The sequence below is a fragment of the Kwoniella dendrophila genome, chromosome 11, assembly GCF_036810415.1.
Source record: "Kwoniella dendrophila CBS 6074 chromosome 11, complete sequence".
Lineage (NCBI taxonomy): Eukaryota > Fungi > Basidiomycota > Tremellomycetes > Tremellales > Cryptococcaceae > Kwoniella > Kwoniella dendrophila.
In genome coordinates, this window is record NC_089486.1 from 1107835 (window position 1) to 1128614 (window position 20780).

Here is a 20780-nt window from a genome sequence, read left to right on the forward strand (position 1 = left end):
TGAAAAACAAGCTTACTGCATTGTAAATAATGTAGGTAAATGCCATTTATCGCATCCAAATAATGGTACAACTATACAAACTATAGATTCGCGTTACTTATTTACGTTAACCCTTTATCATCCCGACGGAAGATGATTACCGGCCGGCTTCGAAGATTATTTTTGCTTCATTTGTTTTTGATTTTTTTGGGTTCTTGTCGTGTAGTCAGTCCACTTCGTTCTTTTCTTGCTTTGACCAAAGATTGATTAACCTGCGCATTCTCATCACCTCAGCTTCTATACCCGTATAACCGACTAACAACATGTCAGAAACGAACGCTACAGCATCGTCATCCAGTACACCATTGGTAGTATCAGTTGCTGCTTCTAAAAATGGTCGTACACCTGGAAAAGCTCATAAAGGAGACAAAACAGCTGTAAAAAGAACATATATATCAAATTCTATAAAAACACCTTATGAAAAAAGAAGAGAACAAGATAAACAAAAAGAAGCTATGAAAACTTTTGAAAAAGAATTAAAAGATGATAAACAAGCTGAACATGATAGGTTAGTTGAACCGCAATAACCTATATTACCTGCAACGTTAAAGTTACCGATATGGATTACTCGAATAGATGCTGATACCTTACTTTGTTACCCATATACAGAAAAGTTGCAGTGATAAAAGAAAGAAGAGAAAGAGTTGCTGAGAAACAGAGAATGGAAGAAATGAGAGCTAAGATGAGTGCAAAGAAATTACAAAGAATGAAAAAGGTGAGTTATGCTTTCCCTTTCTTCCTCAGTATTTGGCCTACTCCGTTGTCTCTAGCGACGTTTCCTTGTTTCCTGAACTGTAAACCGAGTTCAATCAAATATCAGACATCTAGCTGACTCTTAGTACGTTTCGTTCAATAGAGACAAGGAAGATCCAAGAAGATCAATGGATAGATCACGCTTCACTCCTCGATTTTCAGACTATTTCATACATTCGCTCTGTTTTGGCATGCTGTACGATATAGAGGATATGTACGATACCTGTACCATTATGCATTTAGATATATACATACGATACAACATGATATAAGAAGGGACCAGTAGATTTTAACGGAGTGAAATCAGACAATGGGACAAATACAATGGGACAAATACAATGTGAGCAGGATAATTAGCTATTCTGTTTTAATAATAGATCGGGCATTTTAATGGATGATACTGGAAGATTGTTGCCAAATATCAACAGAATGTCCTATGTAGAAAGTAATCAGCTCCAATAGCTGGATGTTCCTTCGATCAATTTGTGAGGTTTTCATGGATTCGGCTTACCAGGTATAATAATGGACAAAACCAATAACGTGAAACCGAGAGTGAATAGAGCTAGACACACGAAGATCAACCCTTGGTATCTAGCTGAGGAATCTTCTATCGCGCCTAAGCCTATACTGCCCTCTTCCCATATTACTCGATATTCCTCACTAGATCGACGACGTGGATTCAACATCACAGATGATGGTGACGAGCATGAAGTCGTATTCAAGCATGATGAAAGTAATTGTGATCTTGATATCTTGGCTTTCTTCTGTTGTATTTTCAGTCTGGTGGTAGTGTTGATAGTGGAATGATCTGTTATGATGAGTTGAAAATTCCGAAAATGCTTTGAAGGTGGTGGTATAATTATACTCAATCCTCTAGGTCCAGCTTTATGACCCGTTCTTTGTCTTGGTGAAGGTAAATTATTGGGAGAGGTGGGTGATGTATATTCAGATTTTGGAGGATCATAAGGTATGATGAGTGGCGCAGTATACGGAGGATGGGCCATTAGTGGATATAGGGGTGGTGGTCGAGAGACGAAGTAATTCGTTCTCGTTGACATGGTATATTTAGCTTGGTCTATTTAGTATTTTGCGTGACGGTATCTAGCAGTTAGCTGTTTCTAATCTAAATAGTTATACAATTAGAGAAGACTTTGTATGGTAATTCTGCGTTATGTGCTGGTACAGGCAATCGCAGACAAAGCAAACAGCTAGACATGCACGGATACTCAAACTCATACTGGAAATCGCCCCCAAATGGTAGTAGCTTTAGAGTTAGTTCTTATAAGCACCGACCACACAATCTAGACTTTTTAGTACATCTCTTACTTGGTTCTGGTTGTCAAGATACTGAACATCTTTAGGCTGGAACATATGCACGTATCTGACTATCACCAAAACCGCTAGGACCGGGTTGTTTCGAAGAGATGGGCCCCAGAGCATCAGACTATGAGCAAAAACTCCTTGATTATACATTGAAACTATATCATGAGGCAATTGGTGAAAATGATATTATAGTCTATCTTCGTTTCGTTGTGTACTACTACTCCTATAAAATCGCTGTAAAGATGTTCCGAAGAATAACCAAATGGGCAAGCAAATAGCTTTGTGATTTCCATGACATTCATCTAGGCAAAGCCGTTATTAACCGACGGTAAACTGAGATCTTCAAAGTGATCTACATCTCGAAATGATTTGCGGAAATGTTGGTACAGCTTGCTCTCCTATCAATTGGTTCTTAGCTGTTTGTTGCTTGCTGATTTCCTCGTTTTGTAACTTAGATCTGCACAACTTCAAATTCAGGTTTTCGTCGATCACATTAAAAGCTAACTTTTGGTTACTGTACATATTTTTTTGCATTTTTTCTCCCCTTTCCCGCTGTGCTAAAGTTACGTTATATTTCCAACACACGCCATTGACGTCGTACTACGGTCTAAAGCTGGAATGGGATCTGCTGAGAATAATTCGGGGAACCTCGATTTTCCAGCTCTACATGGTATGTATGCATGGGTACAAGCATAGTTTTTCTTCGTACGTGTACTACACAACCTTTAATGTTCAGCTTCTATTGGTTGACATGATTCATAGACGAAGGAAGTGATCGACATTCCATTAGCCAATTTATTACATATCGTACATCCCTATTGAACTGGTTCCAATCCCGCCAAGTACAGTATCATGTTAGCACGCACTACACTTCAGCATCTTCCAAGGAAGGGTGTTATGCAAAACGTCTCACAGATCCTGATTATGACAGGCTCTATCGTAAACGCTCTATCACAGTCGTACTGCGGAACATTCCTTTTGGTCTATGTATGACTAACCCTTGCCGAATCAGCTAAGCAGGATACCCAGTTGCTTGTTCACAATGTTCATATATTGAAGATATTTTCAGCGCTTGGAAAGTCTTTATTGACTGTATTCAGATCTCGAAGTTGTATGGGTAGTAGCATATGAATCGATTTGCAAGAAGAACATTCCTTTTCTATGGGGCTTTATCCCCAAAAAAATCTTAATACTTCTCCCGTTTGCATTCATCTTGACCTCGACCTATCCGTTAGTCATGCGTTCATCTTCACAGTAGGTCTTACTGCTCGCACTTGTATGTTAGTTGAAGCTATAGTCTGATCAGGGATATTTATCATATTGCGAAAGAAGGTTAATCGATCCTACATTTTTACCCTTACTCAAGATACCGAATCCAGTGCTTTGCCGTTGACAGGTCCAAAGTGTACAAGCTGATATAAGCTAGCAAGCAGGAATGTAGATACCCAAATGACTGGTTGTGGCGTTCAGCTATTGTAACAGGCGCGTTTCTTTGTATATCGAGGTCTTGTAATGGCTCTACGGCTGCTCTTTGTGGTACCTTACGAAAGCCGGGAATTTACGACTGTAAAGACTGCATAGCGCAGGCATAAGGTAGTTAATATCAGTAAGGCTAGTCCGAATAGGCAGTGGTGATGCAAATGAAAACTCACTTGTATGATTCACGTAATGTCCTTAATAGTGGTGATTGTGTTAAGGAAGCTTTTTTTCCTGATCGCTAGGACATGGCGGATTGATCTTGAATTTTTCGACGTCGAGCCTTTTGCTATTCATGTCTTGTTGCTTAGGTGAAAATTTCATCAACTTGAATGCTCAATCTCGAAATTTTACATTCTGAGTTCAATAATTTCTATATTGTGTAGCATAGATCCAAAGCTCTATAATAACCTATCCTTTTATAATCAAGCATATATTGTATATACTTCGGTAAAAATCATCTCGGTCAAAATCGCGTCGAACAATAATCTCTCATCAAAATCAAAGGCTTCGGTTTCAGTAATTTTCCCACACTTCTGTCAAAGATACGTACGCCCAAAAAGAATCCATCTATCATACACAGCTGCCAAGAACCTGCATAAAAACAGTCACTTATCATTCCCATTCCAGGAGCGGACTTAATCATATAGATTTCTACGATTTTATCTGGATCAATCCGATATGAACCGATTTTAGACTGAAAATCATTATCTTCAACAAAAGAAAAAAAACCTTCGTTGTTCAAACAGATACAAATCAAGTTCAGAAAAGGGTTTTTTTTTCCTAGATTTTTAATATAACATACCTATCCCCACATTTGTCTGAATACTTCCAAGCGACAGAAAAACATTCTTTCTTACCCCGAAAAGGACACCTAGTCATTTTATACATAAAATATTTGACACCGAGATAAGAGAACAAGGACCAGAAAAAAAAAAAAAGGAAAGGGAAATCAAATATTTTTGTCTCAAAAGGCACGTTCACGTTTCTCTTTCTCTACTATATATTTTTATTTCTATGATTCATCATCTTCATCATCATCTCACGTCGTTCAGATATTTAGTTTCTTTATTTTGTGTTTCATGCTCATTCATCACTCATCATTTCTCACACTAATACTTTTCGGATACATATAGATAGTGTAGACGTACAAAATACTTTTTTTGAAATAACCCAGACTGTCCCGCCGGCTTTCACCGATCTATAATCCATCTATCAATAATTAATTACAAAGATAACTTAAAAAAAAAGCACGCAGACATCATCAACGTTAAAATTTCACACGCCAACCCATAAAAACAAGTACCCAAAAAAATCAAAAGTCACTCATCACCCCAACATTTCATGCTCAGACTTTGCAAAACTTCTCCACGCAGTCTCCAAATCAACGTATACAGCATAGCATAGCATTTTTTATAATCTCAAAATTCGCTTCTATAGAACAAATTAATCACAAAGAATCCCGTTATCTTACGCGAAGAGTTATCGTTTCATATTCATCACTTTTTCAGTTACCATCACGCATCCAACAATATATCAGCTTGCATCATCTTCCAACATCAAGCATATTAGGAACTAGGGAATAAACGTGAGAACAGGCTCCACATAATAACCTATATCCTCATTCTCAACATAGACTTAGAAATAAGAACGGCCGACAAAATACCTTTACGACGTTTTCAACCAACGATAAAAAGGTTTAGATACGCACTTCCGTCATAGTGTTCGTTCTGCAGTGGAAGTAGTTACAGAATTAAAGACTGAGAAGATACTTGAAATTTGTTCTTTTGGGTTTTCTATTATATGTTACGAGGATGAAGATCTAAATTCAAAGTAATCTTGCTGGTCCTTGATTTTCTGCTTTTGATTTTGGTATATCCTCAACGGAGAGAAAGCACTCAATCAGATATAGATTTGCTAGATTCACTTAAGATCAGCATACTAGAAAAGGAAAGAACAGAGACAATCTGCAACAACTCTATCCAAGACATCCATGTGGTTTCATTCTTTTCACCCAATTCAATTACAGAAAACCCCACATTCCCCAGTCAAAATTTCAATTCAAATTGATAATCACGACTCACCACCAATTCAATTGAGGAAACGACACGTCCATCCCATTAAGGTATTACTCATCAATACCAGTTTAATATATATACTGTTATTCTCCCAACCACCGAACAACGGAGAACAGTAAACCTATTGCGGCGATCAAACCATCGTTCTTCTCCCGTAAAATCCAACACATCTGCCCGAAGTGTCAGTTGCCAGAGCAGATATCTGATATAGATCATAAGGTTCTAGTTTTTCATCAGACAAATAGGAAATATCGTTGTTGGTATCGAAAACAATCGTGAGTTTGCAAACTTTCCATTTTGAGGAAAAAACTGCAGTTCGCTATTCTCTTTCCTGTCCACGCGCGATCTTCATGTGATTATTCTTTTTGAATGAATGGATGCAGGTGATTCCGCTTGGTATTCACTTTATTCTTGTTACTGTGGTATTGCTATAGGAGCCGACTACAGGATTCATACTACTTCGTTTTGACCTGCCCCCTCCTTGTTTTCTTCTCATCTTCTTGACTGTTATTCATATCTTCATCACCATCTTTCAGTTGGACCGGCTTCATCATCGCTTTTACAGTCGTTTTTTATATCGCAACCTTCTTCCTTACAACTTGTTAACCATCGATATTAGAGGTGCTGGACATCCGCAATCACAAATTGTTAGAGGAGTACGCATTACGGAAGAATCTGAATAGATACTACCGACAAAGGACACCAACCCTATTCATTCTTTACGACTCGTTCAGCTAGGCTCTTCGTCACCTTTACAGTCTCTTTAACCACTGTCACGACATTGCTTCATCATCTTTCAACTTTCAACCTTAACACTCTTCATAATCCAATCTTGGCATTGATTTGACGTCGACACAATAAATTCGAGTCGAATGGTCTTTCATACGTGCGACGCTTGACTGACTAATCTTTCGACTCCTTCGAAATCCCTCACAGATCTCAGTAATTTGAACAACCTTAATTATTTTTATCAACCTTAGCATTTAACCAAGTGTACATTTACAATACTGTATGTCCATCTTTTCGTATATATCCCTTCCATAAATCACATGTTTGTTCGTTTCATCTCATTCCTCTTCATATCTTTTTCGTTCTTTCAAAACTTTCCATTCCAACGTTTCATCTTTTTATTTTGCTATTGCCCCTTTCTAATTTGTACCTTTAATCCCTCGCCATACACGGCGATCAACTTGTTCACCCCATTCACCACAGCTTCTTTCTCAAGCTAAACTCATCTTCATCTCGTAGATTCCAGAACAGCACTTTTCAGGTTCGTATCTTACCCCTTTCCCTTGGCTTCCTGTACTTCTAAAGACTACTTATGAGCTCGGACCCACAATTAAAACCAAACTACCAAACTCTTGTTGTACCTTGAATGGTTTACCTTTGTTTTAGCAAAAGGTATTCCTTTCTTCGGAATTTTAGACCGTTTGATTGTGTGTCTGTGCGATACATTCCAATCCTTTCCCATCAAATTCACACACAAACACACAAATACACACTTGTCTCTCTTCTATCCTCAACGCGTGTTGATGTTCTTTTTACGCACAAACCTCCTTGATCATCTGTTATCTACGTCACTATTACTTTATGATTTTTCTCACAAACATGAATTACCCTTTTTCATTCTCATCAGAACGCGTGTGTTATAAACTTGACAATAATTCATCTTTCATCGTTCATCGTTATATGATAAGGTATGATTGGAGCTGACTATTATTTCTGTTTAACTCTTTATTCTTTATCTTGTATCAAAAACCAATATATACCATAATGGTCAACTCAACTGTATAATACAACCAACTATGTATCAAACAATATAATCACAAACAATTACGCCACGATACGATAATAACGACAACAAATCTCTCAACCTGATATCTCCTTTGCAGGTTTAAGCGAAACTCGCTAGAATACTGCCAAGATAATTCGAAATACAACCTGTACTAAATTATCAATAGTAAGTTGCTCTCTCTCAATCACCACTACTGTATACCCATGGGGTCTTTTCTATCTTAGCCATCCCTCCTTCTCCCCATCGTTTCGTACAACACTCATTTATGCTTCTTTCAACCTTCTCCATCTTCCCACGCACAGACTGGGCGTAATCACCTCATCCTCTTCGATATCAATTATTTTTTTTGCATTGGTTAATCATTGACGATTTAAAGTCAATACTTGCTTGTACTTGATTATCCTTATTCTTGAAATTCTATCGCCCTTGTGACTGAATACGTGTACCCCTTAATCTATCCCGCTCCACGTTCTCTTACGCTTGCCGATTTTATCAGATTGGATCTTCAGAAGGTGTGGTTGTCTCGGTGGTGATTACATCAATAGGGCTGCCGATCAGGACTTGATCATTCTCTTATTGTATTCCATTGTTCGATCCTTTGGTTCTTGCTCGACTCGTCATATGTGTGTAACAACCTTCCTTCGTCATCTTCTTCGTATGTGTCCGACAACTCCCGTCAAACTACTGCAATCCTCCCTCTGCTTGGCTCCAGATCCTTTTCATTGGTAAAAGAATAGACAATCCCCTTTGATTTATTGTTCAATTCTCTCACCTTAATTTCCTTTCATCTTTACTCTATTGACTCAATCATTGTTCAGATTATGTCTCTTTACCGCAACCTTGCTTAAATATCCTTTATAGTTGACCTCCTTAGGAGTGAGTCATCCTTTACTCATCATTACAGCTCCAATGCCGCTTCTGGTCAGACTGGATCTCTATCCTGCTGACATTTTGGGGTATCTGAGAATTCCGCTCCATGATTTCGATTCTTATACTCCATTTAATGTTGATTATTCTTTTCTGATAATCATTCCTTACTATCATCCACCTAACTGCACATGTGACTGTCGTCGAACGTCATCGTGTCTGTCATACCATTGACCATGATTTCTATCATCCTAACCAGACCTGATTCATCGTTCGTCTCTCTTTTTCTTCCCTCTTTGTATCTGTTCAGGCTTGATACACATCACCCCTGATATATTGCCCTCGAATCGTTGCTGACTGCCCCATTTTATCCTCCTTTAGCACTCAAAATATCATCATGCCTTACGCTGAGCCCACCACTCCATCTCCCGTGACTTCACCTGTCAAGGAGTACCCATTCCATTATCATCGCAAAGGCCATACCACACCACCATCGCATATCGAAGATATCGAGTATGGTCCCAGTTCCTCAACTGGACCCATGCCAGGTATTCCTCGACGTTCATCGAGTCACTCTGGCTCTTCAACACCTCGAAGGGGAATATTCGACAACGTGTCAAGAGCCGCCCAGAGTATAAATTCACATTCTTTCCCCATATCAAGGCCAATGGAAGGTTTACCTCGAAGATCGCCATCATCATCTGGTCAAAGTCCGATGGGAGTTTCTGGTTTACCACCTGCTGAGAGCAGTTCATTAGGTCTTAAATTGCATCCTTCGCCTGTCAAATCACCGCTTCTCCATCGAGCTGTAAGAGATTCAATAACCTCGACCTCGTCCATCGACTCTTCACTTCCATCCACACCTAATGACGATAATGTGGACTTACCTGTACACATTCACGATGATACCAAAAACGGTGAATCATCAGTACCTTTCCCTTCCTTTGATCCCGACTTCAAACCTCCTCCACGAACATCGGCTTCTCGAGGTTTACTTTCACCAACCAACAGACCAACGTTAGCAAGTATGCGAAGGTCATCCGCTGGTCATGTCAGAGGTGGTCAACATTCTACAGGCTCTTTACAAATATTCCCACCACAAACATCCCATTCCGACGAGTCATCTCCAATAATTGGTAGTGATACATCAATGCTTAGACCCATAAGTATGATTAGGAAGAAAAGTGGTGAAATTGTTAAGCCTTCTCTTAAACAACGTTCGATGTCAACACCTGATCTTACTCGACAACGACAAGATTCACCTACCGATGAAGATGAAGATTCTCGTGGTTTTGGTGAAGAACGATCAAAAAGTGTCAGATTTGCAGATACAAGTGAAGGGGATGCAAAAGCTTTAGAAAGTGTCGTGCTCTTCTTAAGGGAACAAAAGGTTACAGCTGTAGGTAAAGCAGCAGATCCAGAAAATTCAGCCTATACCGAAACAGAAACAGAAAATGACACCGATACCGACTTTGTCCAATTCCGAACAAGAAGAAACGCAGCAGCAAAAGCAGCTGACGAGAACGGTCAGATACAGATGGAAGGTGGTAGTAGAATACCTAGAAAGAGAACCGACTTTTCACCTGACGCTCGAGGTAGTCTACAAGGCGAAAATGTCATGTTAGAAAGAATAGAATTACAAAGTGGTTTAGGTCCACTGTCTATGCGAGGTACAGCTATAGTTAGAAATGTGTCATTCCAAAAATGGGTTGCTGTCAGGTTTACCCTTGATCATTGGCAGTGAGTTTCCTGATTGTTCCTTCCTTACCAATCAATCGCTGACATAGTTTTCAGAACCGTATCCGAAGTATCCGGTACACATGTTTGTCATATACCGGCCGCAACTACTGGCGACGAAGGATGGGATCGGTTCAGTTTCGCAATCAAGCTCGACGATTACAAGCGCAAGCTAGACGAACGACAATTGATGCTTTGCGTTCACTATTCAGTTGAAGGCAAAGATTGGTGGGATTCCAACGACGGAATGAACTATAACTTCACATTCAAAAAATCAGTTCCTCGTCGAATCACTCGAACTCCTGGTCCCGCAGCTCTAACTGCCAATCTTAACAACGATGAAGACTCAGGGAGAGATAGTCCACTTCCAGGTTTGAGAAAGAGCAACAATCCTCCCGTAGCCACCAAAATCAGCAAAGCATTTGGTGCTACACCACCAGGACCTGGCGGGTGGATGTTCCCTAAAATCTCTCAACGAATCAACGGTCAAATACCCTCTCGACCTGATTCACCTATGCAAACTCCTCCGCCAAACTCATTCAAACCACCTGCTCCACCATCAACTTATGCTCACCTCAATCTTACTAAATACTGTGCACCTTCACCTCCTCAATCACCACCTAAGGAGGCTACTTCTACCATACCATATATCACTAGTCCAGATTCCTACGATCCAGTAGATCTCCAACGAAGAACTAGTATGAACGTGATGAACGGAAATTACGCTACATTAGCAGCACCGGATATGGGTCATGAAAGAAGATCGAGTTGGAATGGAGAACCTAGTACTTGGGATTCTTTCGCTCAAGCTATGGATAATCAATCCTCAACCCCCAAAACTTCGAGCGGCGACGCCACTCCTAAAGCACGTCGATCTCCAGAAGTACCTGCCGAATCACCACAAAGCACACCTGAGCACAAACCGCTTACTCTCAAGAGGTCGACTGGCGATTTAAGCAAACTTAGAATGGACGCTGAAGATAGTGATCTCGGTCTCATGACTCCTCCTTCCTCAAACTTGTCTTCACCTCCAACACCATTACATGCCGGCCTTCCAGTTCCCATGTCACCGTCACCCTCAGCATCTACTGGAGAATCTTCTCCTGTTGAAACGATGAGTAACGAATCTACACCTGATTTAGCGGCCTTATCGATTGAAATTGATCCTGATGACAATAATGGCGGAAATGGTAATAATCAGAAACTTTTGAATGATGCCAGTTATCAAGACTTTGTAAGTTGGAGTTTATACAAAGTCTGAAATTAGTAAATCGCTGACTTGAATTTCAAATTAGCTGAGCAAATTCTGTTTCTTCCAATCACCTCGATCGACGCCAAACGAGCTTGAACCGGTATACAGTCGACCATCATATATACCTACAGGTGGGGCTTCTCCAAGTGGATTCCCGTTCCACGTTGCTGGAAGTAACGGGCACAACTCTCCTCGTAATACTTCAACACCTAGACAACAATATGATAACGCTCAAGATGCTTTCGGCTTCAATGGTCCCAGGAATCCTTCGCTTGCTACGTAGCGTTGATCATCCCAATGATAATATTTAGACTAATACCATTCATATCGCAAATCTACACAAAGTTATCCTAATTTCTTCATTACGAATCAACTCTCCTCTTTCTATCGCTCAATACCTTCGACCGACGCCTTGGGCCTTTGCAGTCCAAGCAATATTTCGTTGTAAAATAGCACACCCTCACCTGACTTTCGACTTAGCATTACTTCATTTGGCCCTTTTTCCATTCATCAAAACAACATATCATTAGCTGACCCAGTCTCCATAAATCAATGAATTCTCCACATGTGAATACCCGTTTTGCTCATTTCTTTCATATCTAGATTTTTGATTACTTCGTTTTCCAATGATTTGTGATCTCATGTACTTTTGTTATATATTGCTTTTTGACTTTGACTTTTGTTCACGTATTCATAGTCATGTAGCTTATGTTTTTCTCTTCATCCCTCAATCCAATACAACAAAACGCTATCGGTAACTTGTAACTAGAATTGTTTCCATCTTTCATACATTTCTCCTACTTATATCTATTAGATTGTTTCACGTTTTTCAATAATTTATATATTAAAAGCTTTTATTTTTCCGTATCTTATAACCTTGGTTCTATTTCCTCTTGGTTATACTTGTTGACCGATTTACTCGAGGATGATAAGAACCAATGCGACTATTATGGGAAATAATTGTTGATATATGCATACAAATTATCATTATTATCATTATTTTCAATGTCGATTGCGTTTGCGACTCTCTTTTTGGAATGAAGTAGTACGTGGCACGCAGTACATCAAGGTTAGATATGGTTTTATATTTTCAAGGATGACTCAAGATCTCGTGTGGCATAATGAACCTTACCTTGGGTGCAATTTGGAGTACATCATACTGTAATCTTTGTATTGTGTTAACCTTATTCCGTACACAGTCGAACTACAATTTGCTATCTTACGAGTACAGTATAGCAGGATTGATGGATATATAAAGAGGTAAAAAGTGAAGCGATTTCTACCTTCTTTCTTCTGTTCTTTTTTCGTCTTTCATCCTTCTTTGCCACTCATACAATTATTATTGTTGCTTGTAGACAATCCACTTCCATAATTGTATCTAAATCATTCACTATGATTTCCATTGTTACTACCAAATACAATCTCGATATTGATGGTAATACATTACATTTAGATACACCTAAAGATCTTGTTGAATGGTTATCTTATTCATCTTCACAACTATCTATCGAAACAATTAATAGAATTAAACATTTACATATTAAATTTGATTTATCTTATTTTAGAAATAATTCAAAATTATATGAAATCATGTGGGGTGATAATAATTATCATGATGATAAAAGTAAAACTAAAAGTTATAGTAATTATCAATTATCGAATTTAGAAAGTGTTAATTTAATTACAAAAGGATTTAATTTCTATATTGATTATCAAAACCAAGATCAAAATCAAGATGACATGTTTAACAGACAAAGTAAATATAAATATAAAGACAGTAGTAGTAGTGATGAATCAAAACACTCGTATAAAATTAAAAAAATAATTACATTAGATGAAAATATCAATAAATTATTATTTTTATTAGTGAACCCCAAAAAATCACCTGAAAAATTCATTTGGAAATCTGATAATAAATTTTTACAAGATAAATATAATAAATTAAGATGTAATCAAAAAAATTACAATTCATATCCAAAAATGCCATCAATTTTAAAAAAATGGAATCAAACTTCACATTGGGAATTTCCATTTTTAATGAGACCTACTTGGAATCATCATTATAATACACAATCTCAATATGAAATTAGATATCCATCATCAAAAGACAGATTAATCACTAAGTTAAAAAATGAGAAGTATCAATCAAAATCACATTCACAATTATCCAATACCGATTCAAGATCATCTTCTTTAGATTCGTCTTGGTTATCATTATATAGCTACTATGATGATGAAGAAAAATTAAAATCAAAACCACTTGAACATATTTGTATTCCAGCTTCAGGTTTTCATAAATGGTTAAAATCTGATGCGATGGAAAATCTATTGAAAGATATCGTTGATCGAAATCACAATCGACATGACGATAAAATGATCATTGAGATAAAGGGTAAATTATCAAATAAAAGAGATGTGTATTATCACAAATTCCATAAGTTGATCTACGAGAAACATGCTACACATTTAGTCCAAGTGGTTTGTTCAAAATAAACAAGTTTGTACTGTATAAATATCAATCGAAACGCCATTCACTGTTGTATATAAACTTTCATTAATAAACTGTCGTTCGTTTGTACTCTTATCGTAAAATATGAAAATGCATTGATTTCTCGTGTTTCTCCACAAATCTTTTTATCTGGCTACAATATAATATAAGGTATTCTCAAATTGAAAGGGATGTCTGCCTCATCATTAGCTAAGGTGAACTCATTTAACTCGAACTTGATCATCTCTGTCCACGCTTGGATGAAAAAAGATAAAATCGAGTTGTCTGCAAATCAGCCCATCTTTCATCTACTGAGATTTTGGTAGGGTCAAAAGCAGGTATAACTTCTGATGTGCAATATGGGAGTTCTGGCATTGATAAGATAGATCGAATTATTCTTGATGCCATTGGGCCTGAATCATTGATTGCGTATGACTTTCTCACGAATATAGAACAACATCAGCATACAGTCTACTGCAGATATCGACTACTCGCCATGCTATATGTAACAGGACTCACTCTGCTCTTTCTGAAAGCACTTGACCAGAGGTTCGCATTAACGTTTTTTGTGCGATCAGAGGTGGTATAAAGTGAGATCAAACTCCAATTCAGAGGTTTTCCATACTTTGATTCCAGCTTGTCCTGTGATATAAATAGTAGTAGAGTAAGCTTAGCTGACAGGAACAATCAAGGCGTATGAACACGTACTTTGCTGATAGGATGAGGTTCTTGATGAACATTCCAGATCCATACAACTTTTTCATCTGAAGGCTCAGACCAATCTTTAGGTTTCGGTCCAATCATGTAAGGAAACCATTCACCTTCCTCTTTACCTGCTTCATATCCAATGATTAAAACATATTTGTCTAAGATTGATTTCTCTGGCAAACCTGGTGTAGTATGGATATAGACTTTTGGATTTTCAGTTGTAGCATTTAAAGAGGTAATTAAAGCTTGCATCATATCTTTTGTATAGAATCTATTTTTCCATTGACCAAATTTTGGCATAGCAGATTGCCAGAAAGTATGTTTGACTATTGCTGGATTGAATGATTGCACCAATGATCCTCCACTAATCCAGTTTGGTTCTCGGTAGCATCGAATAGGAGGTAGGAAATTTTGATATTCTTCTGAAATTGATAAATAAGGCTTATTATTCGATTTAGGGGGTGTTTGAGCGATGCGTTCAAATCGAAGGGATGCAACAGATCTGGATCCGAGTAATATCGCTTTTTCGACTGGATCTGGAGAAGGCGAAGAATCGTCTTCTGAACCTTCTTGAGGATTTTCTTCTGGTGATTTTGGCTGTTCCTTTTTCTTTCGATATAATGAAATAATGGTACCAGGAAGATTGCCATTCTTATCACGCCATGGAATATATTTGGGTGGATCGTCCAAAGAATCTGTACTTGTCGAAGAAGTAGGGTTGGCTGGGTTTACTTCGGCTGATGTCGCCTGTTAAGAGTGTGAAGACTCATTCATTAACATTCTCCCTTGCTTTTATGGCTCGAAAAGAAGTCTGTGGAAGTGAATAGTGAGGACAGAAAAATCGTGTTTAACTTACTTGATCGGTCTCATTTTGGTTCTGATCGTTAGCTAGTTTTTGCTTCTTCTCTAAGATGTCCTCCTTATCGTTCACATCGTTGGTACTTGAAGAGAGATCAGCAGAATGGTGTCGCTTCATGTTGTTTTGTAAACACAGGTAGTAAGTGAGATATGTTTCGTATAGAATTGAGATAAGAGTGCACAAAAAGAAAGAAAAGGAAACAAAAAGAAAAGGAAAAGCAACGAAAGAAAAGGAAGGAAAGAGAAGGAAAGGGAATGAAAGAGAAGAGGGGTAAGAAGGAAAGAACAACCAGCTATATTGGATCGGTCAGAGAGCAACAACACGCAGATACACGTCAACCACTGCAAATATGTAGGGCTGCTATAAAGTAACGATTAATTAGCATACGATTGCATTGTCTGTGCGTTAATGATATACGTTTTTCCTTGGATTCTCTGATGCCTATACGTTAACGAGACCTATTATGCCATATACAAATATATTACCTGTTGCATGCCAGAGCTCTGTATGCTCACTCCACAATTTTACAGCCTACTACGCACAAACCCAATCTCCCTCTCATCATCTTCGAAATCACGTCTATACTTCAACCACCATTTTATACCTAAATGTTTATTCGAATCACTTAGATCTCTAACGACCATCTCAAAGGCACTTTTCATCAAATCAGTCCTCTCTTCCGAATGTTTATCTGTTTCCAATATTATCTGAGCTAAATTTTCTAGATATTGCGGTAAATCGGGAGTGTTGATATAAGGGGTAATAGTGATTCGTATTTGACGCATTTCTTTGTTAGGTGGTAAAGAAGATAAACGATCCAAACATAAACGTAATGATTCGGAGGATCTTTTCGAAGCTGATTCGACGATCATTGGGAAAGCCTGTCTGAACTGTTCAGGTGATATATGTTTTTGGCTGTATTGCTATTACGATAGAACTATGTAAACGAAGTGGAATGAAAATGAAAGCGATAGACTCACTCTGATTAGGATATTCAAATAATTCGGTAATAGCGCATCATAGAAAGCACTTTGTGAGTTATCGGTTTCTAAATTATCCGTTGATATTCGTAATAAGGCAAGGAAAAATGCGTGAGAAGCCTCAAAACTTGATTTATGATTAGGCTGGAAAATACATCTGAACGAGTATTATTAGCCATTCTGAATATACTGGATCAGAAACAAAAGACATACCTTTCCGCAAGTTGTAACAACCTGTCGATGTTTGCTCGATCCAAGTAATTGATCAGTTCTTCCGCTAGAACAAGTGCATATCCCGCCCTGGCACCATTCAATTCATCTTCCGCTGTCGTCAATCTCGACAGCAGAGTTTTGACGCCTTCTGGTCCAGCTCGAGCACTTATCAAATCTAAAGACCCATATAAAATCTTATGATAATTTTCAAATCCACCTTGACTTGCTTCTATCAGGTAAGAGAACGATCCTAATGTGACAAGAAGCTGTAGGATGATGTCACTTTCTGAAGGTGATTGATCAGGACCAGAAGCGTTTTCTAGAAGTATAGTATCAAGCACCGAAGATGCGACCGTCAAGAAAGCGGAGAAAGTCAATTTGTGCTTGTTCCACATCGGACCATCAACTGATTTGCATCGTCAGCTCTTATGTATGTTCTATGATCATTTGTAAGCTCACCATCAAGTTGTGATCGTGGTTTCGATTCCCATTTTTCCTCCAATGCTTCCCCTCTTTTTTGCATCTCTTCGCTAAATTCAAGCATCTTGGCTCTAGCGTGTTCTTGACTTGATGGACCACCAGATCGGAGTACTTGAATCGATCTTGCTAAAGCTCTGGAGTAATTAGAAGCGTTTTGTTGAGACTGTGTATTGAAACTATCCAGAGTTCCATATAGTGTCGTTTCAATGTGAGAAGTAAGTTTCTGAAAAGAAGAAATTAGCGATACTGACGAAGAGCAAATAATAACCAAACCTACCTGCAAATCAAGTACTTGAAGCATATCCGAATCTATATTAGGTATGACAGAGCATATACTATTGATATCTGGTGAAGTTAAATCATCAAGTTGCTCTGCTAAAGCAAGTACGATCATTTCTTCGAGGTCATTTCGACCTTTACCCCAATCTATATCTTGAATATCGCTAATTCCCTGGAGAAGGCCCATATGATACTGTAAAGTTGCTTCTCTGATCTTCTTCTTCTTCTCTGCGGATAATTTTAGGCAAGCGTTCAACCATTCTCTAGCCTTTCTTTTCCGTCTTGAATTTATGAAATATACATCTTTTGTATCTTCGTTGATCTTGGCTATTTTAGCCGGTACAGATAACCTGATCGCATTACGAATCTCATCACTATCGTAAGACCATAAAAATCTTGATGATAAAAAGGTAGAAATAAACTCTTCTAGATGAGGTGATTCCAATTGAGAGAGGAAATGCGATATTGCCCCGAGTAAAGTTGAAGAAGGTACATTGGATATCAAAGGTGATTGAAGTAAATCTAGAAGTTGAGGTAATATAGCTAGTGTGTCAGCTGCTGCTGCTGAGGTTGAAGGACCTGCTACAGAAGACATTTTGAGGATCTTGAATGCGAGCTGATATCTTCTCAAACGCCTGTTGAAATAACTCAAGAAGAAAAAAACGTATAGCGTATCCTGCGCTTCTTTATCCAAAGTGTATTGATGAATGTTTCATACCGTAGATAACCGGAAGAAGGGAGAAGGAGATACCGCTCCACTCCGGAAGATACGTCCACTAGTACTGCTTGAGAATTGCGGTATCCGCCGCTTTGGTGCCTAGATTGGCAACATGATAAATTCAGGGTCTAAAGATGGGGGAATGTTGAATGATAAATATGGTTGAACGACAAGCCACTCTCTCTCTCTTCTACAGCTTACATCTTTTGTGCTTTCTACCTTTGTTCTTGATCTTATCATCTTCTCTCGAAACTTGACAATTCTTCTTGATTTGATTCTCTTCACAAAAACATCGTATTCTGTCCTGCTTCTCATCACCTTGTAGATGCTTGTTATACATACTTATCCTTGCTGTGTAAAGGTCTATATACTTTGTAGTTTGTGGAAAAACAATTATCGGCTGGTCCGTTTTGAAGCAGAAATTAATATCATCTAAAACATCAATAATCGAAAACAGAATATAACAGAGATTAAAATGTCTTCTGTATCTACTCCAAGAAAGAGAAAGTTGAGTGTAGATTCCGAAACACCTAGAAGTGTGAGGACGAGAAGTAAAGCAGGGTAAGCTATCGTTTACGCTTTGATTCAAAGGCAAGCTAGCTAATTATTCTCTCGCGAAATCGTAATCAGACCACCTACACCAAATCCTCCTTTAGTACCATTTCCAACTCCACCTCATACTCGTACGAGGAAAGCTAAATATGTTGAAGCTATAATACCTGAAGAAGAAGAAGAAGAACAACAACAACCGATAGCGTCTTCTTCCAAAAACCCTTTATCAAACGATGCTTTACCACCTCAGCTACAAACTCTTCTTAATCTTCATCATTCATTCAATATAGCTTTGTCTCTATATATCGCTACTCATTCACCTGTATTACCACCACATCCACCTTCAGCTACTAGTGTTCCATTGCCGAATATAACTAATTATTTAGCTATAAAAGAAACTGTTGAAAGAACTTCAGGTAGAAGATTTGGATTACAAGAGTTAGGTAGATTAGCATGGGTATGGACATGGGATAGTAAATCTTTACCTAATGAAAAAGCAATTAGTGAAAAGAATAAACAGATAATGTTGGATGAAGATAATCCTTTCCTCGTTCCTTCCTCTTCATCAACTATAACGCCAAGTATAGGATCAGGGCAAGTGTCGGGGATGAGTTATTTGATTACTCCAACAAGAACTTTAGATCCACATACAGGTAGAAGAGTTTATACACATGGAATAGGGATAGATCTGGAATTAAGAAAAGGTGAAACAAGACAGGTTTTACATGGTGGTGCAGAAGGTGGTATAGGAAATAAAGGTCAAGGTGGTGGTGTAGGTGCTATAGGTAGATGGAATACCAATGGTGAAGCGAGACATGAAATCTTCAGAGAGAAATTGGAGAAATGGGTGGAATTAAATGGTGGCTACGAGGTGAGCTAATTCTTGCATGTATTTCTGTCAAGCTGACATATTGGGTCTTTTAGCCACCTGTAAAATCCATACTGCCCACCCCTACAACATCGGAAAATTCAACTAGATCATCTATACCGCCTATACCAGTATTACCACTACCCCATCTACCTTCATCAACTCTTCTCCCAGCTGCCAACCTTTTCTCTACATTTTCGTCTCCATCTTCATCATCTGCGTATACTACACTAACACCTCAGAAAGCTCATCCGAAACCTTCCACAGATTCACCAAAGACAGCAGGACTGTCTGATCCATTTGAATTGATAGAAAAGAAGGATGATAAGAAAGGTCAAGTGGTAAGAGCTGGATCAGTTGATGAAAGGAGACAAGCGATGATGGATAGGGTAAGCTTCGCATTCATGAGAGCCCGAAACTAAGCTGACAAACTTCGTTATACTAGATTAAAGCTCGTTCGGGAACCAGTAAAAATCCTTTGGCAACGTTAGGCTCATCAGTCGGAGGGTTTAAGAAAGGGGGCGGATTATTATCGGCTGCGGGACAGCAGGAAGAATTGAAAAGAAGATCAACGTTAAGTAGATTGGAAAGCATAGCTGAAGGTGTATGGATGTAAGTACTTTGATTAACGCTCCAGCTTTCAGTCTGCTCCACTGGATTGTCCTAAGTTGGAAATAGCTGACACACGTTTTCTGCAGGATGTTCTCTGCTCCTTCGCCTGGTCCAAATACTTTACCTACCGCACCAAGGGGTAGAAGAAAAGCTATACCAATGATTGAAGTAGCTGAAGTAGTAGTTAAAAGTTCTAAAACACCTATATCTACTGGTAAGTCGAGGTACATTCGTTCCATCTTTGCTCTTGCATATCAAACAGTGTAGCTTACATCCTGATCGTATTATCATTTTTAGCTGAAGCACAAACATCACTTCAATTACTATGTCAATTATGTCCATTCTTCTTAACGGTAAAACAAATAGGTAAACAAGAATGGTTAGAAATGCCTTCAGCATCTTTAAGTACCACACCTGCTTCACCTGGCTCTGGATCATCAAGTACGATCACCGCTCAACCTCCTATACCTCCTGCACCAACTTCTGCTGCCGCTTCTGTTTCCGGAAGTAAATTAGCTCCTCCTTCACCTTCTACACCTGGACGATCAACTGAAATGAAATTAGCTGGGCCTGCTAGTCCTGGTAGAGTGAGAAGGGTTTATGGTTTAAGGGAAGTTAGAGAGAGAATCAGGAGAGAATTAGGTGAATGATTCGATGAATCTATCAATCTTTAGAGAGAAGGGGGAAAAGAAATGAAAGATCA

General features: G+C 38.5%; 7 protein-coding genes across 7 annotated transcripts; 4 read left to right on the forward strand and 3 right to left on the reverse strand.

The window, feature by feature from the left end:
- Positions 1 to 302: 302 nt before the first annotated feature.
- Positions 303 to 928, forward strand: L201_007969 (uncharacterized protein; the record flags this gene model as incomplete). Its single annotated transcript, XM_066223670.1, has 3 exons — positions 303 to 547; positions 649 to 754; positions 896 to 928. The coding sequence occupies 3 exons, from the start codon at positions 303 to 305 to the stop codon at positions 926 to 928; spliced, it is 384 nt and encodes a 127-aa protein (XP_066079767.1).
- A 251-nt stretch (positions 929 to 1179) lies between these two features.
- Positions 1180 to 1850, reverse strand: L201_007970 (uncharacterized protein; the record flags this gene model as incomplete). The annotated part of the gene is made up of 2 exons (XM_066223671.1): positions 1180 to 1226; positions 1304 to 1850. The coding sequence occupies 2 exons, from the start codon at positions 1848 to 1850 to the stop codon at positions 1180 to 1182; spliced, it is 594 nt and encodes a 197-aa protein (XP_066079768.1).
- Positions 1851 to 8728: 6878 nt separating this feature from the next.
- L201_007971 (uncharacterized protein) lies at positions 8729 to 11603 on the forward strand (the record flags this gene model as incomplete). The annotated part of the gene is made up of 3 exons (XM_066223672.1): positions 8729 to 10071; positions 10126 to 11302; positions 11364 to 11603. 3 exons carry the CDS (start codon positions 8729 to 8731, stop codon positions 11601 to 11603), a joined length of 2760 nt encoding a protein of 919 aa, XP_066079769.1.
- Positions 11604 to 12712: 1109 nt separating this feature from the next.
- Positions 12713 to 13813, forward strand: L201_007972 (uncharacterized protein; the record flags this gene model as incomplete). The annotated part of the gene is made up of 1 exon (XM_066223673.1): positions 12713 to 13813. One exon carries the CDS (start codon positions 12713 to 12715, stop codon positions 13811 to 13813), a length of 1101 nt encoding a protein of 366 aa, XP_066079770.1.
- A 235-nt stretch (positions 13814 to 14048) lies between these two features.
- On the reverse strand, positions 14049 to 15492 carry L201_007973 (uncharacterized protein; the record flags this gene model as incomplete). Its single annotated transcript, XM_066223674.1, has 4 exons — positions 14049 to 14243; positions 14328 to 14450; positions 14517 to 15263; positions 15373 to 15492. 4 exons carry the CDS (start codon positions 15490 to 15492, stop codon positions 14049 to 14051), a joined length of 1185 nt encoding a protein of 394 aa, XP_066079771.1.
- Positions 15493 to 15899: 407 nt separating this feature from the next.
- On the reverse strand, positions 15900 to 17922 carry L201_007974 (uncharacterized protein; the record flags this gene model as incomplete). Its single annotated transcript, XM_066223675.1, has 5 exons — positions 15900 to 16298; positions 16356 to 16512; positions 16569 to 16974; positions 17028 to 17271; positions 17326 to 17922. The coding sequence occupies 5 exons, from the start codon at positions 17920 to 17922 to the stop codon at positions 15900 to 15902; spliced, it is 1803 nt and encodes a 600-aa protein (XP_066079772.1).
- Positions 17923 to 18520: 598 nt separating this feature from the next.
- L201_007975 (uncharacterized protein) lies at positions 18521 to 20727 on the forward strand (the record flags this gene model as incomplete). The annotated part of the gene is made up of 6 exons (XM_066223676.1): positions 18521 to 18606; positions 18676 to 19468; positions 19522 to 19854; positions 19911 to 20077; positions 20164 to 20291; positions 20375 to 20727. The coding sequence occupies 6 exons, from the start codon at positions 18521 to 18523 to the stop codon at positions 20725 to 20727; spliced, it is 1860 nt and encodes a 619-aa protein (XP_066079773.1).
- Between the last annotated feature and the right edge of the window lie 53 nt (positions 20728 to 20780).